Source organism: Hemiscyllium ocellatum, chromosome 21, assembly GCF_020745735.1.
Source record: "Hemiscyllium ocellatum isolate sHemOce1 chromosome 21, sHemOce1.pat.X.cur, whole genome shotgun sequence".
Lineage (NCBI taxonomy): Eukaryota > Metazoa > Chordata > Chondrichthyes > Orectolobiformes > Hemiscylliidae > Hemiscyllium > Hemiscyllium ocellatum.
The window spans coordinates 52,450,419-52,472,125 of NC_083421.1; the positions used below are offsets into that span (position 1 = coordinate 52,450,419).

The window sequence follows — 21,707 nt, forward strand, 5'->3', positions numbered from 1 at the left end:
TGAATGGCAAAGCAGGCTCAAGGGCCACATGATCTACACCTCCTACTCTTACATTCTTATGCAAACGGCAGTAGAAGGTTGGAATTATTTTCTGCAAACGGCAATTGATGTTAGATAAATTATTACTTTTAAAATGAAAATTGATGGATTCTTATAAAAATATTTCAAAAGCAATGGGAAAAGGCACTTATACAGAATTTAACAACAGTTCAGCTATAAACTCATTAAAGACAGAACAAGCTTGATAGGCTAAATGGCCTATTCCTGTTTTTATGTTCCTACCAAGCTTTGGCCGAAACCACAACTGCTCAAACCATTGATCACCTGTAATCATACAGCTGAAAGAACACATCTCAGAATTCTAAACTTGAACACTATGATGAATCATGTGTCATTTTCCTGGACATTTATAAATGTGTTCAGTGAATCTGATCTGGTACACTTCCAAACAAGTTGCAATTACAAAATGCACAATAGTGGATACTGGACACTTGAAATATAAAGACAAAATACTGAAAATACTTGGGTCAGGAAGTATCTGCGAAGAGAGAAAAGTTAATATTTCAGGTCTGTGGCCCTCCGTAGGTCTGTGGCCCTCCGTAGGTCTGGAAAATGGTACAGATGTAACAGGTTTTAAGTGCAGAGAAATGAGAGGAGATGGAAGGATACATGAACAAAGGAAAGATCTGAGACAGGGTAAAAGTCAGGAGAAATTTAAATAACAGAAGACATGATGGGATAAAGCCAAAGGAGATAACAATGGGACAAGTAGAGAAAGAAAAGCTGGATCCAGAAAGCAGCATCATTACCGGCACCAATTGTCTGAAAAATAATGGGCATGGTGGTTATGATCTGAAACAATTGCATCAGAAGACTATAAAGTGCCTATCAAGTAAAGCTAGTAGAAAAAGTTATCAGGTTATCTTTTTTTCGAAGTCTATGTTCATATTTAATCAGTTATTTATCGAATCATTCTCTTTAGTCTACAGTTTATGGTCTTCAACTAATTTTCAATTTAATCAAGCACTGCCAAAACGTTTTCCCTCTGCCTTTTTTAAATCAGATGTACAACATGTAATTCAACCTATCACCTTACTTAACTCTCAGAAAATAAGTTACTGCAATATCAGCAATAGCAAAGTTTCTGTTTGCTTGATGTAATTGTGTCCACGTGGTCACCACTTAACTAAAGCCAGAAAGGTCGGAGATTGCCAAAACGTCTGCTCTTACCAGCACAATTTATTAGAATCTAATAATATTTATGGGATATTAAGCAATTCCACTCTTTAAAAATCAAAATTTTGGCCAACGTTTGGACACCTTTCTCTAATAACTACTTCTCAAAGCCCAAAACATTTTCTCAACAGCAACAAGTAGCAATCTGCATTGATCGTTTGTATAGCTCAATTACACATACATTGAAAACTGGCGAAAGAAGCAACCTCTAAAATAGCTGAGCATGTCATTCAGTTGTATCAAATCAGTAAACTACCTTAAAGGAATAAAACTGAATGAATTTCTTGGCATTAGCAACAGCAAACTATGTCCTGTTGACCGTGCAAAGTCTTCTTTACTAACATCTGGGCACAAATGCTAAAATCAGGAGAGCTATCTCACAGACTTATCAAGTGGCAGTCTGGCATTGTCATACTCATGTTATTATACCTTATGGATAGTCCCAGATATCATCATCACCATTCCAGGCAGGATGGAGCTGTTCTAAGAATCCTTAACATTCATTCAGAAGCCCATGAAGTCTCAGATCAAACATGGCAAAAAAGTCTCCTACTGATCACCATCCAGTATCCCTGCCCTCACACTAGACTGGGTCTGCAACAGATGGTGAAGACCCAAAAAAAAGAGGGAAAAACATAAACAGAGAGTGCCGGAGAAATACAGCACGTCTGGTACTGTCTGTAGGGAGAAAACAGGGTTGATGTGCTACGTCCAGTGAAATGTCTCTGTACAGATGCAGCTAGACCTGCTGTGATTCTCCAGCACTCTGTGTTTCATATTTTCAGTTTGCATAGTTCTTTATGTTTATTTAATGAAGATACCCCTCACTCATTGTTCGAGTAAATCTCCTCTGAACTGCCTCTAATGTATTTACATTCTTTCTTAAATAATGAGACCAAAACTGCTCAAAGTATTTGAGATGTGGTCTCACCAATGCCTTGTATAATTGAAGCATAAGATCTTTACCTGTATGTTCAACTCCTCTCATAATAAAGGATAACATCCCGTAAGCCATCTTGATTTCATGCTGTAGCTGTGCACCTCCATTTTGTGACTCATGCATGAACTTTTGCATCTCAGTATTTTGGAGTCATTTTTCATTTGAGTAATACTCTGTTTTATTCTTCTTATCAAAGTGAACAACTTCACATTTCCCCACATTGTGCTGCATCAGCCAGATGTTTGTCCACTCACTCACCCTATCTACATCCTCTAAAACTTCCTTATGCTTTCTTCATAAAATAATTTCCTATCTATCTTGGTATTGCTTGCAAATTTAGCTACTTTGCCATCATATCCCCCATCTAAGGCACTGATTTAAATTCTAAAATGTTGAGTCCACAGCATAGTCTCCTGGGGACTCCATTTGTCACATCCTACATCAATTAACACTTTCTAAATTATATTTGTCTCACATAGATAGTCACATGGTGATCATGGTCAATTCAAGTTAGTCTATTCTTCAGAGGTGCAAGATAAGTCCAAACAATGCATTTCATATTATATCTCCTTAGCTGATGGGCAATTAATTAAGTCAGAAGAAAATCATAAAACCTGACTGGCAGTTTTTAATGACTTGAGTTGTGATGTAAATATTGATTTTAAATAATGCCGCAACTATCTGCTTCTATTCCAATAGACGTGATGCCTGCCTGTTCTTAATGTGTCGTGTTATTTCATTAAAATATTTGATTTGATTTCCAGGGACCTGAACATTAAAGTAATTCTTGAAAACATAAAACTGAATTGGACAGAGAATGTATTGCAAATAAATAGTTCTCATATTAAATAGATAGATGTGACTGGTAATAGCTGGTGAATTGTGTGTGTAAACATGGATCAGAAGGACTAGTCTTGTGAAATGTTATTGCACAAAGGAAGAGACTGAAAATGTTGTTTGACTATGTTACTCATTAATTAAATTGCAGGTTAACTGCTCATATAATGAAGACGTCTAACATGCAGGTTGACACTGCTTGCAGGGATAGAAAAAGATCCAATTTGTAATGGTGATATTTTTGTATCATGGTGATAGAGGATGACAGGCAAGCTTTAAAAGAGTCTTGGAGTTAGCCAACTGTAGTTTCCCTTTGAGGTTTAAATGACATTTATAATGACCTTTCTTGATAGGCTGATATAACATTCTGAATTCACTTTTTAGTTTTAAATGATGCAAAACCTGTAGCAATTTAATGACAGTCAGCCAGAAATTCGGAAATCTATTTTGATTTTGGTTATTTAATTTTTAACTATATATTTATTTTTCTTCTGTTAATTATTCTGTTGCTTAATCTTTTCTGCATTGCTTTATTCCTTACTCTCACTCTGACCAGCTCACATACCTTCAGTAAATAGGATGTTGAAGAATGGTTATATGACAGAAGGAAGTCATTTGGTCTATTGTGCATGTGCTAGTTTTTTGCAACAGCAATTTAGCTTGTCTCAACCTCCTTTCCCATTAGCCCTGTAAATGTTTTCTCTTCAAATAATTATCTATACTGTTTCGAAGACCTTGAATGGATTTGCCTCTTTTATACTGTCTGACAGCATTTTTCATGATCTGAACTAAGACCTTCCCAATGATGTCTGTCCTGGATAGAGTTTGCCTTCTGATTTTCCTTTCCTTTCCTAATTGGACACCACAAGGCAACACTGCAGCTGAGACTGAAAACTCAGCACTGCTGGAGAATGAATGGACCAGTTTAACACTACAATAATGCAGTATCCCAGTATTCCAAAGGTACTGAATTTCAATGTAGCTATGTTGATGATATAGCTGTGAGTTTCCATTGTATACTTATTAATTCTGAATTACACAATTTAATACTGGCACTATGATACAATGTGCATCCAGGCCTGATCTTTAAAGAAGCCAAATGCATTTTCTATCTGTTGATCACTGGCATTGTTGTCATCTACTTTATTCAAGATAGACTTAAACACCATCAACAAGAAATGCAGATGTTGCATTCCAGCAGTTCTATGATTCTCAAAAAAGTAGAGGTAAAGATAGAGAGGGTGAGGGATTGAGTACAGTGTGTAAGATGCCCCCTCAGATCTCCAGTGATTCACACAATCTGCTGAACATTGAAGGGTCGTGTTCTTTCCTTGACTTTACCTGGTAGAACAGCCTTGGGCTGACAGGCAACTTGTAAAATGATTACTGACATATGCTAATGGGGCACGCACATACTAGGTGTCCTAGGAATTGAAAAATGTAACACGCTGAGATATTTTGAATGGGGCTTGGACGCAGCCTGTTTCCTTCAAAGAATATTCCAATGACATCAATTTTGAAGATTCTATTTTATTTTTACGTTTCCCTCATCTATTTTGTTCCCACTCAATGCGTTTAAATCTGTGTAATAAATGCAAGTAGCAGATTTTAATAAAATCAGCCTGTAATATTTCATTTATGCTGTATTACATTCCAAACTCTTTCTGCTTTGCAATTTGAGCAATACACTTAAATAAATTGAGGCTTGTAGTTTAAAATAATTAGTCTAGGGAAATTTGTATTAATGTATATTCTGTATAGTGTGAAACTATTTTCTTATTCAGAATTATAACAGGTAAAGATCCTACTTGGATAATTAGGTGAATTATGCTGGTCTTGTTTGTTCCTTGCTCTTTGTCTCCACCCCAATTCACATCAACTCACTCTGTTAAATACCTTAGTTGAAGGTAAATGTCACTTGAATTAATAATCCCAATATTTTTTAAGCAGCAGGCACTAAGACCTTGGGAAATCTTAATATGTTCAGAGACCCAATTCGTAACCTCAGTCTGTCCCACTGGGTACAACAATCATTGAGATTATTTACTTCACTATTTAAGTATATGCTGTTGTAGTTCCTACATACATACATAAATATATATATACACACACACATACATACATACACACAATATGTGTGTCAGGCATGGAGTTTACAGCAATGGATTGCACATTTTATTTGATAATCCTAGTGTGATTGCATTGGAATCATTAATCTTCTTGTATGAGCATTATTTTCTAATATAAATGCAGAATATTCTAACAGTTTTTTCTACACAGAAAACAAAAGCAATATTTAAATAAAGAATGATATGTGTTAATAAGAAAATTACCATGTTAATCTAATTTTGAGTTTTAAATCATTGCTCAAAAGCATTCAACTACTGTCTTTGCAGCTTATAGTATTATTTGATAGATTTGAGATGCATATTTATATGACAGACAACAGCAGAGATTCACCTCTCACCTTACATCATTAGACCAAGAAGGGTATCAGTATTACTTTACTGCAGTGAAATTATGAGGCACAATCTTATAATATATTACATCTCTAGTCGATAGTATGAACCAAATTCAAAGCCTTTATTTCTCCCTTCAGTGACATGCCATCAGGAATAATCAAAAATACTAAACCAAGCACATGATAAAGCAAGGAATCCTTATGCCACTCAACATTATTTAAAACTAATAGACTTGCATTTTCTCAACTCATGTATGAATAAATGCTTTGTAATACAAGGTGAATTATCCCATGCATAATGACACTGTTCTGTATCCATCACACTCTATATAAATAAATGCAATATCATCCTCCCCTCCAAGAATAAAATGAATAACTGAGAAAAATGTGTTCCCTTTATTTCATTTTTAAAGCTGAAGGAAATTCTTACTGTTTCTGTGGATGCAAGATGCATCCCTTGCCTGTAGTTTTTTGAAAAGAAAACATTAATACTTATTTTAAAAAGTAGCCATGCATCCTAAGAACTGCTCCATAGAGCTGCTTGTCCTCTATGTGTTCAACCAGCGACAAGCTACATTCCAATGATACCTGCTATGGGGGTCCCTTTGCTTCCACTGATGCCAATGTATTCTCAGACCAACTGGGGACTTTTTTTTAGCTGTTTTACCACCTAACCTTGATTAAAACATAAAAAAAAAATTGGGAGCCATCCAGTGGTAAGTCTTTAATATTCATAGAAAAACATCTTTTTGGCCATGAAGCCGGTTTGGGGAAAAGGATTTGCAAAGCAGTCTTTAAAACATTTTTTTTGAGTGACTATCATATTCAACAGACAGTGCTGAGAAGCCATAGTACTCACTGCCCGAATTTCCATTTCATTAAAATATTGAGAAATAAAACAGTATCTGAAGTAATAACAAATATTCCCAAATGACATCCCCTCTCCAACATGAGCAGCACTTCTAGTCTTCCAAATAAAAATTGCTGTTTTGCTTCCAGTCAAATTCATAGCAATAGTATTGGGAATATAGTATTGGGAATATGCATTGTATTATATATCGTTAAATAAAAGGTCTATGTTGTAATTGTTGCTATATAATATAAAAACACATCACAATTGATAGCCAAGACTGAGTGTTGTAGAGATAAAATACAAGCATTACAATTTGGAAACAACTTTCCAAATTTAGAAAATGTATAATGTGTTAGAATTTACTTATGTCACCAGGTACCATTGTTTGTTCTGCTGTAGTGTGTTGGTAATACTTTTGAAATGTTAAGACTAGTTTGTTATTTTTCTAAGAATGTTTTTTTTAATATAGTGAAATTCCTGTGACTTCCAAAAATCTTTGAAATTGCTTTTCATTGATTGTGTAAAGAACACCAGCTACCATGGTGAAACTTTTTCATATCACCTTGGTCGACCTGCATTGTTGGTTAAAATTTTAAAGATTAAGGGAACATAACTTCCTTGTTCCCATAAAACAGTGGTTAGCACTGCTGCCTCACAGCAACAGGGACCTGGGTTCAATTCCTACCTCAGGCTACTGTCTGTGTGGAGTTTACACATTCTCCCTGTGTATGTGTGGGTTTCCTCTGGGTGTTCTGGTTTCCTCCCGCAGTCCAAAGATGTGCAAGTTAGGTGAATTGGCCATGCTAAATTGCCTGTAGTGTTAGGGGAATGTGTCTGGGTGGGTTGCTCTTCAGAGGGTTGGTGTGGCTGAAGGGCTTGTTTCCAAACTGTAGGGAATCAAATCTCATCAAATACTTTAAATTTTGTAGTACAGTTTGTTGGCTTTTAAGGGGTTGATGACCCCTCCAACACAAAACTATGAAGGTCCTACCTTCTCACCCTCACCCCTTGCCTAAAGCATGGTGATCCTCAAGTTAAACTCATCATGCTCTCTGATGAGAAAGCAGCCCTACTGTCCTCTGGGACTATGGTGACTTTAGCAAATGCAGAAATGTGTATTGCAGTGACAGTATTTTACATGTTTTTGCAAATGATAATGAAATATGATATGAATGCATGGCATTTTTGAGTATACTAGTCAGAGTTGCTGTGCTTCAAATATTTTAATTTAATTAAGTTTAATTATTTTGTTTATAAACCATCTTGTCCTCCATTCACTCAGGCTCCATACCAGCCGTTTCTAGAGATTGAATGCTGAATAGACCTGAATTCAATATAACATAATTCAACAGCAAAATTTCATTTTTTTTACATGTATAGGCAACATGTATAAACAAAGGCCTGGAGTCTTCCTTGATGAAATATGTATGAAAGCAGGAGAACAAGGTGAGATAATGGGCACATTCGCAGAAGTTAGCATTGCAACTTTGAACAAAATGTTGACAGTGTTTTGAGCCAAGGAAGCCATTTATTCATGCTGGTATGGATATGGATTCAGGCTTAACTGTATTGTGGGAGACAGGAGGTGTGTCCTGTGGAAGAGAACAGCTTGTCAAGGTGAAGGGAAAGAGAGGGAAGGACACAATATCAGAGGGTCAGGCGTAAGTAAATGAAGGATTAAGGGCAATGGTTAGGAAGAACATTAAGAATCTACAGAGATAGTCTCAAACTTGGAGGTGGAAAAAATAATGGCATACTCATTCTTGAAGCTAGAAATGATGTTAAAGGGGTTGAGGAAGAGGTTTTGAAACAGCAAAGACCAGAACAAAAACAAACGCACTAATCTCTGAACTTAAAAGTGTGAAGTATAACAACTCACTAGGCAAATGTACTGGACATCAAGCCCTGCTATACCCGGAGGCAGCTCAAAAGTTAAAGATTTTATAAAAGAATGCAACACTCCTCACAATTTTTCTGTCTTTTTACACCCAGGTTGACATAAAGCATGGACTAAGTTTCTGCACTTAACAGACCACTATTACAAATACAGGGAAACAACTATGAACTATTGATGTAAATGCTGCTAATTAAAATTCTAACTAACTAACCCCTTCTAAGTACACATTCCAAGACAGACACAGAAAAACATTGGTATTTTGAGTGGATGGAAAAACTGGGAAGGCAGTTCAATGGTCCTTGTCCAGAGATTTTAATGAGTTGATCCTTTTGGCTCAGTAAGACTTGTTGCTCCTTGATCTAACTTTTCCAGGTACTTTTACCTGCTTGCAGGTGGTATAGACAGGCTGGTTCTTAGAAAGTCTCTGAGGAATTGTTTAAAAGCCACACCCTACAGTTGTGGGGCAAAAATAAACTGGCTTTCTTTAAACTCTTTTTTTTTGACAGAAAGACAGAATCTCCCTTTCCAGAGTTCTAATGGCTTCTAGCTATACTGTTTACATCAATAAGCTGATCAGCTACAGGAAACCATCATAAAGTTGTTGATAAGCAGAAGGCCTTTGTTATTAAAAACTGGTCAAAGCTCCACAGACCAATCAGCCAATTGTTGCTAGCTGAATTTCATTTGTATCCACTCATGGTACCAGTTTGTCTAGTTGAGCAAACTACACTTACAATATTTAGAATCTCTATGGGATCAGGTCATTTGGCCCATCAAGCCCACAATGATCTTCCGAAGAGCATTTTTGCCAGACTAACCCCTGTATTCTATCCCTCTAACCCCTGCACTTCTCATGGCTAACCACTTAACTACACATCCCTGAACATTGTAGGGCATTTTAGCATGGCCAATTTACCTAACCTGCACATCTTTGGACTGTGGGAGTAAATCAGAGTACCTGGAGGAAACCCATGGAGACACGGGGAGAAAGTGTAAACTCCACACAATCACTTGAGCCTGGAATTAAACCTGAGTCCTTGGTGCTGTGAGGCAGGAGTGGTAGCCACTAAGTCACTGTGCTGCCTACTGATAACTTGCTTTTTTAAAAAAAGCACAGCAGTCCCTTCTACAGTTCTCAGTTTTTATAACAGATCTTTTCCCATTCAGTCCACAATCAAAAATACAGAAAAATAATAAGAAATACAGTCTTTACAGAAGGTTTGAATTATACCAGGGAATTGTTACAGTGAGAGATAGAGAGTAGCGTGAAGACAAGGGCATTAAAGGTGCTAGCTGTGGTTAATAGTGAAGGACAAATAAATGGAAAATAAAAATTTGAAATGATTTATTAAAGAACAGGAGAAAGGAACATATGAATAATCAAATGTGATGGCATTAATGTGTTGGACTGAATAGTCACTTGTTTTAACACTAATGATTCGTGAAATAAAATTTGGCGAGGAAGGGAGAGAACACCAAGAATGAAATGATTTCAATTTATACAGTCTTTTATGAATTTTAGACTCTTAAAAGAATATTATACAATAACTATATTTTGATGTAATTTGAGTAATTTATCTTGCTGGAAAGGCCTAACAATTGCATCTGGATACAGATGCTCTACTGTGCTGAGTTCAGACATGGAAGTTGGCATCAGTCAGGCCTGAAGTGTGACTAATAGCTGTCCAAGTCTGGTCATTACAGACTTTACAATATCAGCAAGAGCTACAAATTCACTGTAAAAGTAAAGAATACAGGGTGGAAATTTTGATATGTACCTGTCATCTGAATGCTGAGGCTTGAGATATAGGGCCTCAAGCTTCATTTCAATGGAGTTATCACTGCACAAACAGCACAATCCAGAGGAAACCTTGATTAAATCATGGCTGGTAATACAACAGCCCTCAAGAATTGAAACCTAGATACAGGATTGGATTCTGTGGGAATGGGAGGGGAGGACAGAATGCAACAATTGGAATAATGGGGAGAGAGAGTCAGGAGGTAGGTAAGGTCTCAATATTCTGTGAAATCTGTACAGAATTACAGAATCATACAGTACAGAAAAGACACTCGAGTCCATTAATTCTGTACTGCCAAAACTATGCTAAATTTACACTAGTCCTACTTTCCTGCACTTGGTCCAAGAGCTTTTAAATTTGCAACATTTACGTACTCATCCAAATACTTTTTAAAGGTTCTGAGGTTACCTATCTCTGCTACCCTCCCAGGCAGTGCATTCCAGATCCTCACCACTGTCTGGATGAAAACAATTTTTCTCAACTCCCCTCTAAACATCCTGACTTTCATCTTAAAAGTATGCCCTCTTGTTATTGACCCTAAGAAGAACAGCTGCTTTCTACCCACTGTGTCCATGCCCTTCACCATCTTATACACCTCTATCAGGAGCCCCGTCAACCTTTCCAGCTCCAAAGAAAACAACCTGTGCTTATCCAGCCCCTCTCCATAGCTAAAGCGCTCCATCCCAGGCAACATCCTGGTGAACCTCCTCTGCAACATTCCAGTGTAATCAGAATCTTTCTGTAGGGCAGTAATCAGAACTGCATACAGTACTCCAGCTGTGACCTAACCAACCTGTACAGCTCCAACATAATCTCTCTGCTCTGATAATCTGTGCCTCGACTGATAAAGGCAAATAACCCGTATGCCTTCTTAACTACTTTATTAACCTACCCTGCCACCTTCAGGGGTTTGTGGACAAGGACCCCAAGATCCTTTTGTTCCTCATTGAGTCATAAAGTCCTACAGCATGGAGACGGTCCTTTGGCCCAAACTGGTCCATGCCAACCAAGATGCTGGCCCTTTTCCCTGCACTTGGCCCATATCCTTCTCATCCTCTCCTATCCATGTATTTGTCCAAATAATTTTAAATGTCCAGCTCAACCATTTCCACTGGCAGTTCATTTCATATGCGTACCACCCTCTGTGTAAAAATGTTGCCCCTCTGGTTCCCTTTTATTCTTTCCCCTCTATCCTTAAACTAATACCCCTGATTCTTGATCCCCCAACCCTGCGAAAAAGAGTGAGTGCATTCACCCTAACCATGCCTCTCATGATCTTATACACTTCTATAAGGTCCTCCCTCAGTCTCCTATGCTCTCAAGGATAAGGCCCTAGATTGTCCAATCTCTCCCTATAACCCAGACCATTGAGTCCAGGCAACATCTTTGTAAATTTCTTCTCCACTTTTTCCAGTTTAATAACATCCTTCCTATAGCAAGGTGACTAAACTGAACATAATACTCCAAGTGAGGCCTCACCAATGTCTTGTACAACTACAACATTCTATATTCAGTGTTCTGTCTGATGAAGGCCAGTGTGCCAAAAGTCTTTTTCACTGTCCTGTCTACATGTGACTCCACTTTCAGAGAACCGTGAATGTGAATTCCAAGATTCCTCTTGGAATCTCCATGCCGACCAGATATCCCAACCCAATCTAGTCCCACCTGCCAGCACCTGGCCCATCACTATCCACAATACCTCCTAGTTTAGTGTCATCAGCAAACTTACTAATCATGCTTCATACATTCTCATCCAAATTATTGATATAGATAACAAACAGTAATGGGCCCAGCACTGACTCTGAGGCACTCCACTAGTCACAGGCCTCCAGTCTGACAAGCATCCTTCACTATTACCCTCTGCTTCCGACCATCAAACCAATTTTGTATCCAATTTGCCAACTTGCCCTGGATTCCACGTGATCTAATCTTCCAGAGCAGCCTACAATGTGGAACCTTATCAAAGGCCTTTCTGAAATCCATATGGACTACGTCTACCGCCCTGCCCTCATCAACCTTCCTGGTCACTTTATCAAAGAATTCTAACAATTTGTGAGGTATGACATCCAACTCACAAAGCCTTGCTGATTAGTCTGAATCAAACCCTGTCCTTCCAAATGCATGTATATTTTGTCTCTCAGAAAATTCTTAAGTAACTTACCCACCACAGACATTAAATTTACTGGTCTATAGTTTCCAGGCTTTACTTTGCAGCCCTTTTTGAATAATGGCACAACATTTGCCATTTTGGGACCTCACCAGTGGCTAACAATGATGCAAAAATATCATCCAGGGCGCCCGCAATTTCTTCTCTAGCCTTGTTCCAATTTAGAACTTGAACCTGTGGACGAGTTTTGTCCCCTTCCATAACTATTTTAAATGGTCACTACTCCCAAAACGCTCTCCCACTGTCAACTCCATCACCTATCCTGCCCTATTTTCTAAGAATAATTTGCGTTTTGCCCCTTCCCAAGTAGGACCCTCTATATGCTACTTGAGGAAACTTGCTTGAACACACTTAACAAAATCCACACCATCTAAGCCCTTAAAGCTCTGGCAGTCCAGCCTATGTTAGGAAAATTAAAATCCCCTACTGTGACAACTTTATTGCTGTTGCAAGTCTCCCTAGTCTCCCTGCATATTTGTTCTTCTAATTCCCATTGACTATTTGGGGCCTATAGTACAACCCAAATAATGTCACTATCCCCTCTTTATTTCTTAGCTCCACCCACAAAGCCTCACTAATGATCCTTCAGTTATTTAATCTCTGACTACTGCTGTGATACTCGCCTGAATCAAAAACTCCTCCTCCTCTCCTTCCATCACCTCTATCCTACATAAAGCACCTGTAATCTGGCACATTAAGATGCCAGTAAGGTCCCTCCATTAGCAATGTTTCTGTAATGGCTATAATATCCCAGTCCCATATACTGTACCTATGCATGCCCTGACCTGTCAGCCCTTTGCATTGAAATAAATGCAGTTTAACCCAATAAGTATTTCTTGCACCCTGTTGTGTTCCAGCCTGACCTATCTTTCCAACCTACTATTTCTGATTTTCTCAGAGCTTCTTAGTGTCCTCCCATTCACAGTATTTCCTTGTCTTGTCACTTCCTTCAAAGTGCAACACCTCACACTTATCAAGGTTAGAATTAGAATTAGAATCCTTACAGAATTAGAATTCTGATAGTGTGGAAACAGGCCCTTCCGCTCTACAAGTCCACACTGACCCTCCGAAGAGTAATCCACCCAGACCCATTCCACTACCCTGTATTTATCCCTGACTAATGCACCCAACCTACACATCCCTGAATACTACGGGCAATTTAGCATGGCCAGTTCACCTGACCTGCACATCTTTGGATTGTAGGAGAAAACTGGAGCACCTGGAGGAAACCCATGCAGACACAGGGAGAATGTGCAAACTCCACATAGGCAGTTGCCCGAGGCTGGAATCAAACCTGGGTCCCTGGTGCTGTGATGTAGCAGTGCTAACCACTGAGCCACCATGCCACCCTAAATTCCATTTAAATTCCATCTGTCCGCATGATCAATTTGTTTATACTGTATGCTCTTTTAATATAAGACCTTCTCTTCACTGTCAACAACCTGGCCAAACTTTGTATCATCCATATTATATCATTCCCCCCAGTACTGGTAAGGCATGTAATATATTTAATTTGTGCAATTCATGGAATCAAGTGCTTCAGTAAATATCGTATATTACAATGACGAGTGAAAGGCTGTCATAATTGTCATAAAAGCTGTGGAAAGGCTGTGGAGGAACCAACATATGCTGCAAATTCATGTATCCATACTGGGTTGTTACTGAATATTACACATATATCTCTTTAACAGAAACTTTTATTGCATCTCTGTAAATTGTAGTGGAAACAGGGATCACACATTTATAGTTCACTGCATCATTAAAGAAAGAAGCAATGAGTAATAAGCATAGAAGCTTTATAAATACTGTACAGAGAAACAACAACCTCACCTTTTGGTAGCGTTTTGGATGTACTATTGGTGCAGGGTCCACTTTCGGTACAGCTTTACTCAGCACTGCTGCACGGGTTTGATAATTCTTTACAAGGGTGACCTACAAATGCAAAATGTGGATATACGAAAACCAGTAGAATTAGCATCAACATCATCAAATAGATCAGGGTGCAGCCGATGTTAAGTCAATTCAATCTAATCCAGCATCTAAGTACCTTCTTATCCAACATTTCTATAGATATGGAACCTTGATTGAAATGTTCTTTCATAGTATAATGGGTAGACATATGGGCTGAATTTCTTCAAAATTTGGTTAAGTGTCAATTTTGAGGTGTTTCTTGGATGGTTTCTCTTTGAATGTTCTAGCAAGTTTCCTTGTGCAATCTTACAATGTTCACTTCAGTAAGGATGCATCACACAGCTCTTGCACTATCTTTCACTGACCAGTGATGGGAGTGCTTGTTGGTGCTGGGATCCTTCAGTATTATATTATATTGTCATCATATTACCTACTGCCATACTAAATTTAAATCCCAGCTGTGCCCCAGTTCAAATAGTGCAAGATCTTCATAGGGTTGAATCATGACAAACATCAACTGGGGAACATAGAACATAGTACAGGCCCTTCGACCCTCGATGTTGCGCCGATCTGTGAAATTAACCTGATGCCCATCTAACCTACACCATTCCATTATTATCCATATGTTCGTCCAAGCCCATTTAAATGCTCTTAACTTTGGCAAATCTACTACTGTTGCAGGCAGGATGTTCCATGCCCCTACTAGTCGCTGAGTAAAGAAACTACCCCAATATCTGTTTTCAATCTATCACCCCTCAAAAGGGGTTTAGATTAGATTAGATTACTTACAGTGTGGAAACAAGCCCTTCGGCCACACCGACCCGCCAAAGCACAGCCCACCCAGACCCATTCCCTAACACTACGGGCAATTTAGCATGGCCAATTCACCTAACCTGCACATTTTTGGACTGTGGGAGGAAACCGGTGCACCTGGAGAAAATCCACGCAGACACGGGCAGAATGTGCAAACTCCACACAGTCAGTTGCCTGAAGCAGGAATTGAACCCAGGTCTCTGGCGCTGTGAGGCAGCAGTGCTAACTGCTGTGCCACTGTGCCGCCCTTGTGTTAGCCTTCACCATCCGAGGAGAAAGGCGCTCACTGTTCACTTGATCTAACCCTGTGATTATCTTATAGGTTTCGATTAAGTCACCTCTCAACCTCCTTCTCTCCAATGAAAACAGCTTCAGTTCCCTCAGTCTTTCCTTATAACACCTTCCTTCTATACCAGGCAACATCCTAGTAAATCTCCTCTGAACCCTTTCCAAAGCTTCCACATCTTTTCTATAATGCAGTGACCAGAACTGTATGCAATACTCCAGGTATGGCCTTCCCAGTGTCTTGTACAGCTGAAGTATGACCTCGTGGCTCCAAAACTCAATTCCCCTACCAATAAACGCCAATACACCATATGCCTTATTAACAACCCTATCAAACTGGATGGCAACTTTCAGGGATTTATACACCTGGACACCGAGATCTCTCTGTTCATCGACACTGCCAAGAATTTTACCATTAGCCCAGTACTCTGCATTCCAGTTATTTCTTCTGAAGTGAACTAGCTCCCACTTTTCTGCATTAAACTCCATTTACCACTTCTCAACCCAGCTCTGCATCTTATCTACGTCCCTCTGTAACCCACAACATCCTTCGGCACTATCTAACTCTGCCTACCTTAGTTTCATCCGCAAATTTACGAACCCATCCTTCTACACCCACCTCCAGATCATTTATAACAACGACAAACAGCAGTGGCTCCAAATCAGATCCTCGTGGCACACCACTGATAACTGAGCTCCAGGATGAACATTTTCCATCAACCATCATCCTCTGTTTTCTTTCAGCTAGCCAATTTCTGATCCAATTTGGTAAATCACCTTCAATCCCGAAACTGTATTTTGTTCAATAGTGTACCATGTGGAACCTTATCAATCACCTTATGGAAGTCCACATACACCCAGCAACCACATTATCTTCATCCACCTGTTTTGTCACCTTTTCGAAGAACTCATTAAGGTTAATTAGGCACGACCTACCCTTCATAAAACCATGTTTACTATCTTTAATCAAATTATTCCTTTCCAGATGTTTATAAATCCTATTTCTTATAGCCTTTTCCAACACCTTATCCACAACCCAAGTAAGGCTCACTGGCCTTTAATTACCAGGGTTGTCTTGACTCCCCTTCTTAAACAACGGAACATTTGCTATCCTCCAGTCTTCTGGCACTACTCCTGTCAACAATGACGACATGAAGATCAAAGCCAAAGGCTCTGTAATCTCCTCCCTGGCTTCCCAGAGAACCCGAGGATAAATCCCATCTGGCCCAGGGGTCTTATCTATTTTCAGATCTTTCAAATTGCTAAAACCTCCTTGTTGTCAACTGCAATCCCATCTAATCTAGTAGCCTGTATCTCCATGTTATCACTAACATTGCCCTTTTCCAATGTGAATACTGATGAAAAATATTCATTAAGTGCTTCCCCTATATCCTCAGATTCGACACACAACCTTCCACTACTATCTTTGATTGGTCCTAATCTTACTCTATTTTGGGAAGTTTCATGAAGGGTTTTCTCTGTGAGCTTCACACAATTCTCTGCTGCTTCACCTCATTAAGTATGCACCACAACTTCATGGTGCCACTCTCACCCTATCCTGTAAATAGCAACAGCAAAATGATTGCCTTCTGGAACCTTCTATGTTCATGCCGAGAACTCTATGTATAAAAACCAGTTGTACATCATGACAAATGCTGCCAGCTTGGTCTGAGGCTCTGGCTGGAATCAGGTGAAATGTCCACTGTCTCTATGTCGTCTTTGAATTGGGGTAGGCCTTTTGGCATCATGTCATTATTTGGGAATTGACTCTTCGATCTTACCTTCAAAGATTGAGCCCAGTATGTTATTTTTTCCAGGCAACTGACATTGGGCAGATGAAAAACAATGAGTAATTCTCCTACCAGCTTGTGGATCTGCAGCTTTTTCAGTTTTTAGGAGCTTAACTTTCCCTGAAGCACCAGATACCATAAAACCTTTACAGAGTTCTCAGATTTAGTTAAGAAATATTACAACTTCAAACCTCCTCTAATTCTGAGATACTATTAGTTTTATTTGGCAATTCAAGAACTTCATATTGAGATTTTTGACTAGGTTAAGATAACTTACGATTGGCTTAATCCTTAATGAGATACTGAGAGACTGTTTGGTACATGGGATTAATGATGTAACCATGCAGAACAGCTTACAAGCTGAAGCCCAATTGGACTAAATAGCCACTACAACTGGCTGTATCATTGGAAAATGCGGTGAGTGGAGCATATGAGTTGTAGATTATTCAATGGAAGTGGACACCCTCAGCAGTTTGACTGAGTTTGGGGAAAACCACTTGAGTGAAGGCAATTGCATAGCCTCACTCAGGACATATCCTGAACAAAGGGACTCTAGGTCAGCCCACAGTAAAACTCCAAAACAAAGCCAAGCCCAGGCCAAACGGTTAAAAGTTTCTTCAAGATCCAGGCCAGCAAGCCATTGTAGTTGCTGCTGGTATGCAGACTCAAGGCAGCAGAAGAGTCTCACTCGACTGAAATGGAGTAAGAGAACTCATAGGCCAGTATCCAGGAACGTGCACACCTTAGAAAGACCACCTGCATCTGTTTTAGAATAGTTAAATTGCTTAGCAACATCCAAATCAGAACCAATTAAAATAAACATCTGGTTAAATGGTCAGTCAGTTCTACTGGAGTTTGATATTGGCGCGGCTGTTTCAATGATTGCAGAACTAGTCTTTAACAAAATTCACTGTGGATTCCAATCCTTAGATTTGTGCAAAGACCTCAGCTAGACTCAGAACGTATACCAGGGAACCTCTACACATTAATGGTACAACCTCAGTTTCAGTCTATTATGAGAAGCAGCTGGTTCAGTTATCACAGATTGTAATAAAAGACTCAGGCCCAAGCATTATGGGGCAAAATTGGAAAGATTCACCTCGATTGGCTGAACATGTTTCGATTAGAAAATTGCTGCCTGAGTGAAATTCTAATCAAATACCTGGATGTTTTTCATAAAGGACTATCAAAGGAGTCAAGGCCACCTTGCATGTTGACTAGGAAGCAATTCCACGATTCTGCAAGGCCTGCCCAGTGCCATTTGCCTTATGGGCAAAATTACAGGCAAAAAAAAGGCTGGGAAGTGATGGAATTATTAAATCAGTCCAGTTTAAAACAGGACAGCATTAGTAGTACTGATTGTGAAACTCGACAGTTGGTTTGCCTTTGTGTGCATTTTGAAATGGTAATCCGTGTTTCACAGTTGGATAAATACCCAATCCCTTACTTGGTGGATTTATATGTAAAACTGGTGTGGGGTGGTGGGATGTAGTGGGGGGAGGTGGGGTGTGATATCCGTCATGAAGCTGGACATGAACCATGCATACTTGCAATTGTGACTAGGTTAGGATTCCCAGAAGAATGCTCCAATTAATACTCATTTATATCAATATATGACACTGCCATTTGGGTATCGCCAGCCTGTGCAATTTTTTAGTGGACGATGGAGAAAGTTTTACAAGGTCTGCTCCAGGTCACCATTTATCTTGATGACATGCAAATAACAGGGAAAACCAATAAGGAGCACTTAAAGCATGTTTGGATGTTTCTCCCAGCCTAAGAAGGGAAAAATGTGTGTTTCAGACACCCTAAATGATCTACTATGGCTAAAGGATCGACAAAAACTGGGTTACACCCATTGCAAGATAAAGTGAGGGCGATCAAAGATGCCTTGCTCTCACATCAATACCAGAGCTTAGATCTTTCCTTAGGTTGGTAAATTATTACAAAAGGTTCACACATGACCTGGCCTCCATTCTGGCACCTTTGCATCGTCTCTTAAGAAAGATTCAGCCTTGGAAATGATCACATGGCCAAGCCATAGCTTTTAGAGAAGTGAGGAAACAGTTACCGTTTTCTAAGGTGTTGGCACACTATGATCCCAAATAAGATCTGGTATTGACATGCAATGCCTCTCTGTATGGCATCATGTAGTATTAGCTTCTAGGTAGCCCAAAGGAGAGGAATGCCCAATATCATACTCATTCAGGAATTAAGCTAATGCAGAGTGTAAGTATGGCCAAGTAAAGAAGAAAGGTTTGGTGGTCGTATTTAGAATAAGCAAGTTCCACCAATACCTTTACGGATGTAAATTTGAAATAGTAACAGACTCATAAACCCCTGCTAGGCCTCTTAAAGAGAACAAGGCCATGCTACCCATAGCTTTAGGCCAAATTCAGTAGTGAGCTCTAATACTAAGTGCTCATGATTAAAAATTGGGTGCTTGGGTGGCCAAGTAGCAAATGTGGATGCATTGAGCCGCCTCCAGCTGGCAGATACACCACCACAGGAAGAGTCCATAAGGGTTTTAATTTTTGTGGACACACTTACAGTCACAATGGGCCACCACAACCAGAATTGAAATCTTTTTGGACCTGGAGATCACAGTAGAGACGGCATATTATTATGGGGAGCAAGAGTGATTATCCCGAGCAAAGGTTGCTGCCAAATACTGGCTGCACTCCACCAGGGTCATCCAGGAATTTCCAAAATGAAGATTAGATTAGATTACTTACAGTGTGGAAACAGGCCCTTCAGCCCAACAAGCCCACACCGACCCGCCGAAGCGTAACCCACCCATACCCCTTACCTAACACTATGGGCAATTTAGCATGGCCAATTCACCTGACCCGCACACTTTGGACTGTGGGAGGAAACCGGAACACCCGGAGGAAACCCACGCAGACACGGGGAGAACATGCAAACTCCACACAGTCAGTCACCTGAGGCAGGAATTGAACCCAGATCCCTGGCGCTGTGAGGCAGCAGTGCTAACCACTGTGCCACCGTGCTGCCCAGATGTTGGCGATAAGTTATGTCTGGTGGCCAGAATTGGATGCAGACATAGCCGTGTTGGTGAGGCAGTGTCCAGAGTGTCAACAAGGACAAAGATTACTGTGGAAATGGCTGTGTAAACCCTGGATCTGGTTACACGTTGACTATGCCGATCATTTCATGGGCTCAATGTTGTTAGTCATTGTGGACGGCCTTTCAAAGTTGTTGGATATGCATAGAGTTCATTCATCAAACATGGGGATGACGATAGAAAAACTGTGTGCAACTTTGCAATACACAGACTCTCGGAAATGTTGGTCACAGGTAATGGGTCATCATTTACCAGCTGGAATTTGCTAAAGTCAAATGACATCTGACAGATGATGACAACTCCATACCATCCATCATCCAATGGTCTGGCAGAAAGAGAAATCTGAACTTTGAAGGCTGGCTCAAAGAAACTGCCTACAGCTTCACTAGTTACCAAAATGTCCCGTTTCCTATTTGATTATAGGACCACCTCTCATGCAACTACAAGGATAATTCCAACAAAGTTGCTAATAGGGAGAAGACTTAGCACTAAGTTAAATCTGATCTTCCTGGACCCAGGGGAAATGGATAAAACATCAGAAATGCCAATGCTTGACACAAGTCTCCACTAAGTGAGAGAGTCAGTTTGCTTGGGGACCAAAGTTTGGTGTATGAACTACAAGCATGGGCCTCCACTGCTAAGAGGCATGGTCAACACAAGGTTGGGTCCAATGATGTAGGACTTTCACTGGAGTTAGAAGAATGAGAGGTGATCTAATTGAAACATATAGGATTCTTAAGGAACTAGACAAGAGTAAATGCTGAGATGATGTTTCCTCTCATGGGTGAATTTAGGACCAGAGGGCATAGTCTCAGAAATAAAAGGTTGCCAAATTAAGACTGGCAAGAGGAAGAATTTCTTCTCTCAGAAGGTAGTGAGCCTTTAGAAATCCTGAGAGTCGTTGTGTATATTTAAGGTTGAGATAGACAGATAGATTCTTAAGCAGTAAAAGAATCAAGGATTATGGGAAAAGGGCAGGAAAGTGGACGTTAAGAATGTTTGATCAGCTATAATCATATTGAATGATGGAGCAGGTTTGAGAGGCCGAAAGGCCTACTCCTGTTCCTATTTCTTATTGTCTTATAGTTTCCCTTTCTGGGAGAGTCTCAGAATAAGGGGTCGCACATTTAAGACAGAGATGAGGAGGATTTTTTCTCTGAGAAGATTGTGAATCTCTGGAATTTTTTACTGCAGACAGCTGTTATGACTGAGTCATTAAGCATATTCAAGGCTGAAACAGATTTTTAATCAGCAAGGGAATCAAGGGTTATGGGGAAAAGGCAGGAAAGTGGAGGTGAAGATTGTCAATTCACTCATGATCTCACTGAATAGTACAGCAGAAACTATGGGCTGAATGGCCTATGTCTTATGGATTTATGGGAAATTATGGGTGACACAGTGGCTCAGTGGTTAGCACTGCTGTCTCACACCATCAGGGACCTAGGTTCAATCCCTACCTTGGGTGACTGTCCGTGTTGAGTCTGCACATTCTCTCTGTGTCTAAAAATACTTTATGAAACTTAAGATTTAATATTAACAATAGATCAAGTTCATTGATCATCAATTTCCCTTCAACTATATCTGAATGTATAAAGTTGGAAATAATTCAGTTTATAAACTGATAGGTCTTTGA

The 21,707-nt window shown here is 39.6% G+C and overlaps 1 protein-coding gene across 1 annotated transcript in view; it reads right to left on the reverse strand.

Moving 5' to 3' along the window:
* cfap77 (cilia and flagella associated protein 77) overlaps nucleotides 1–21,707 on the reverse strand; it is a 90,163-nt gene that overhangs the window by 14,376 nt on the left and 54,080 nt on the right. Inside the window, exon 5 of the mRNA XM_060841223.1 lies at nucleotides 14,021–14,122. Within this exon, the coding sequence (XP_060697206.1) occupies nucleotides 14,021–14,122 (102 nt within the window). The remainder of the gene's footprint in view (nucleotides 1–14,020; nucleotides 14,123–21,707) is intronic.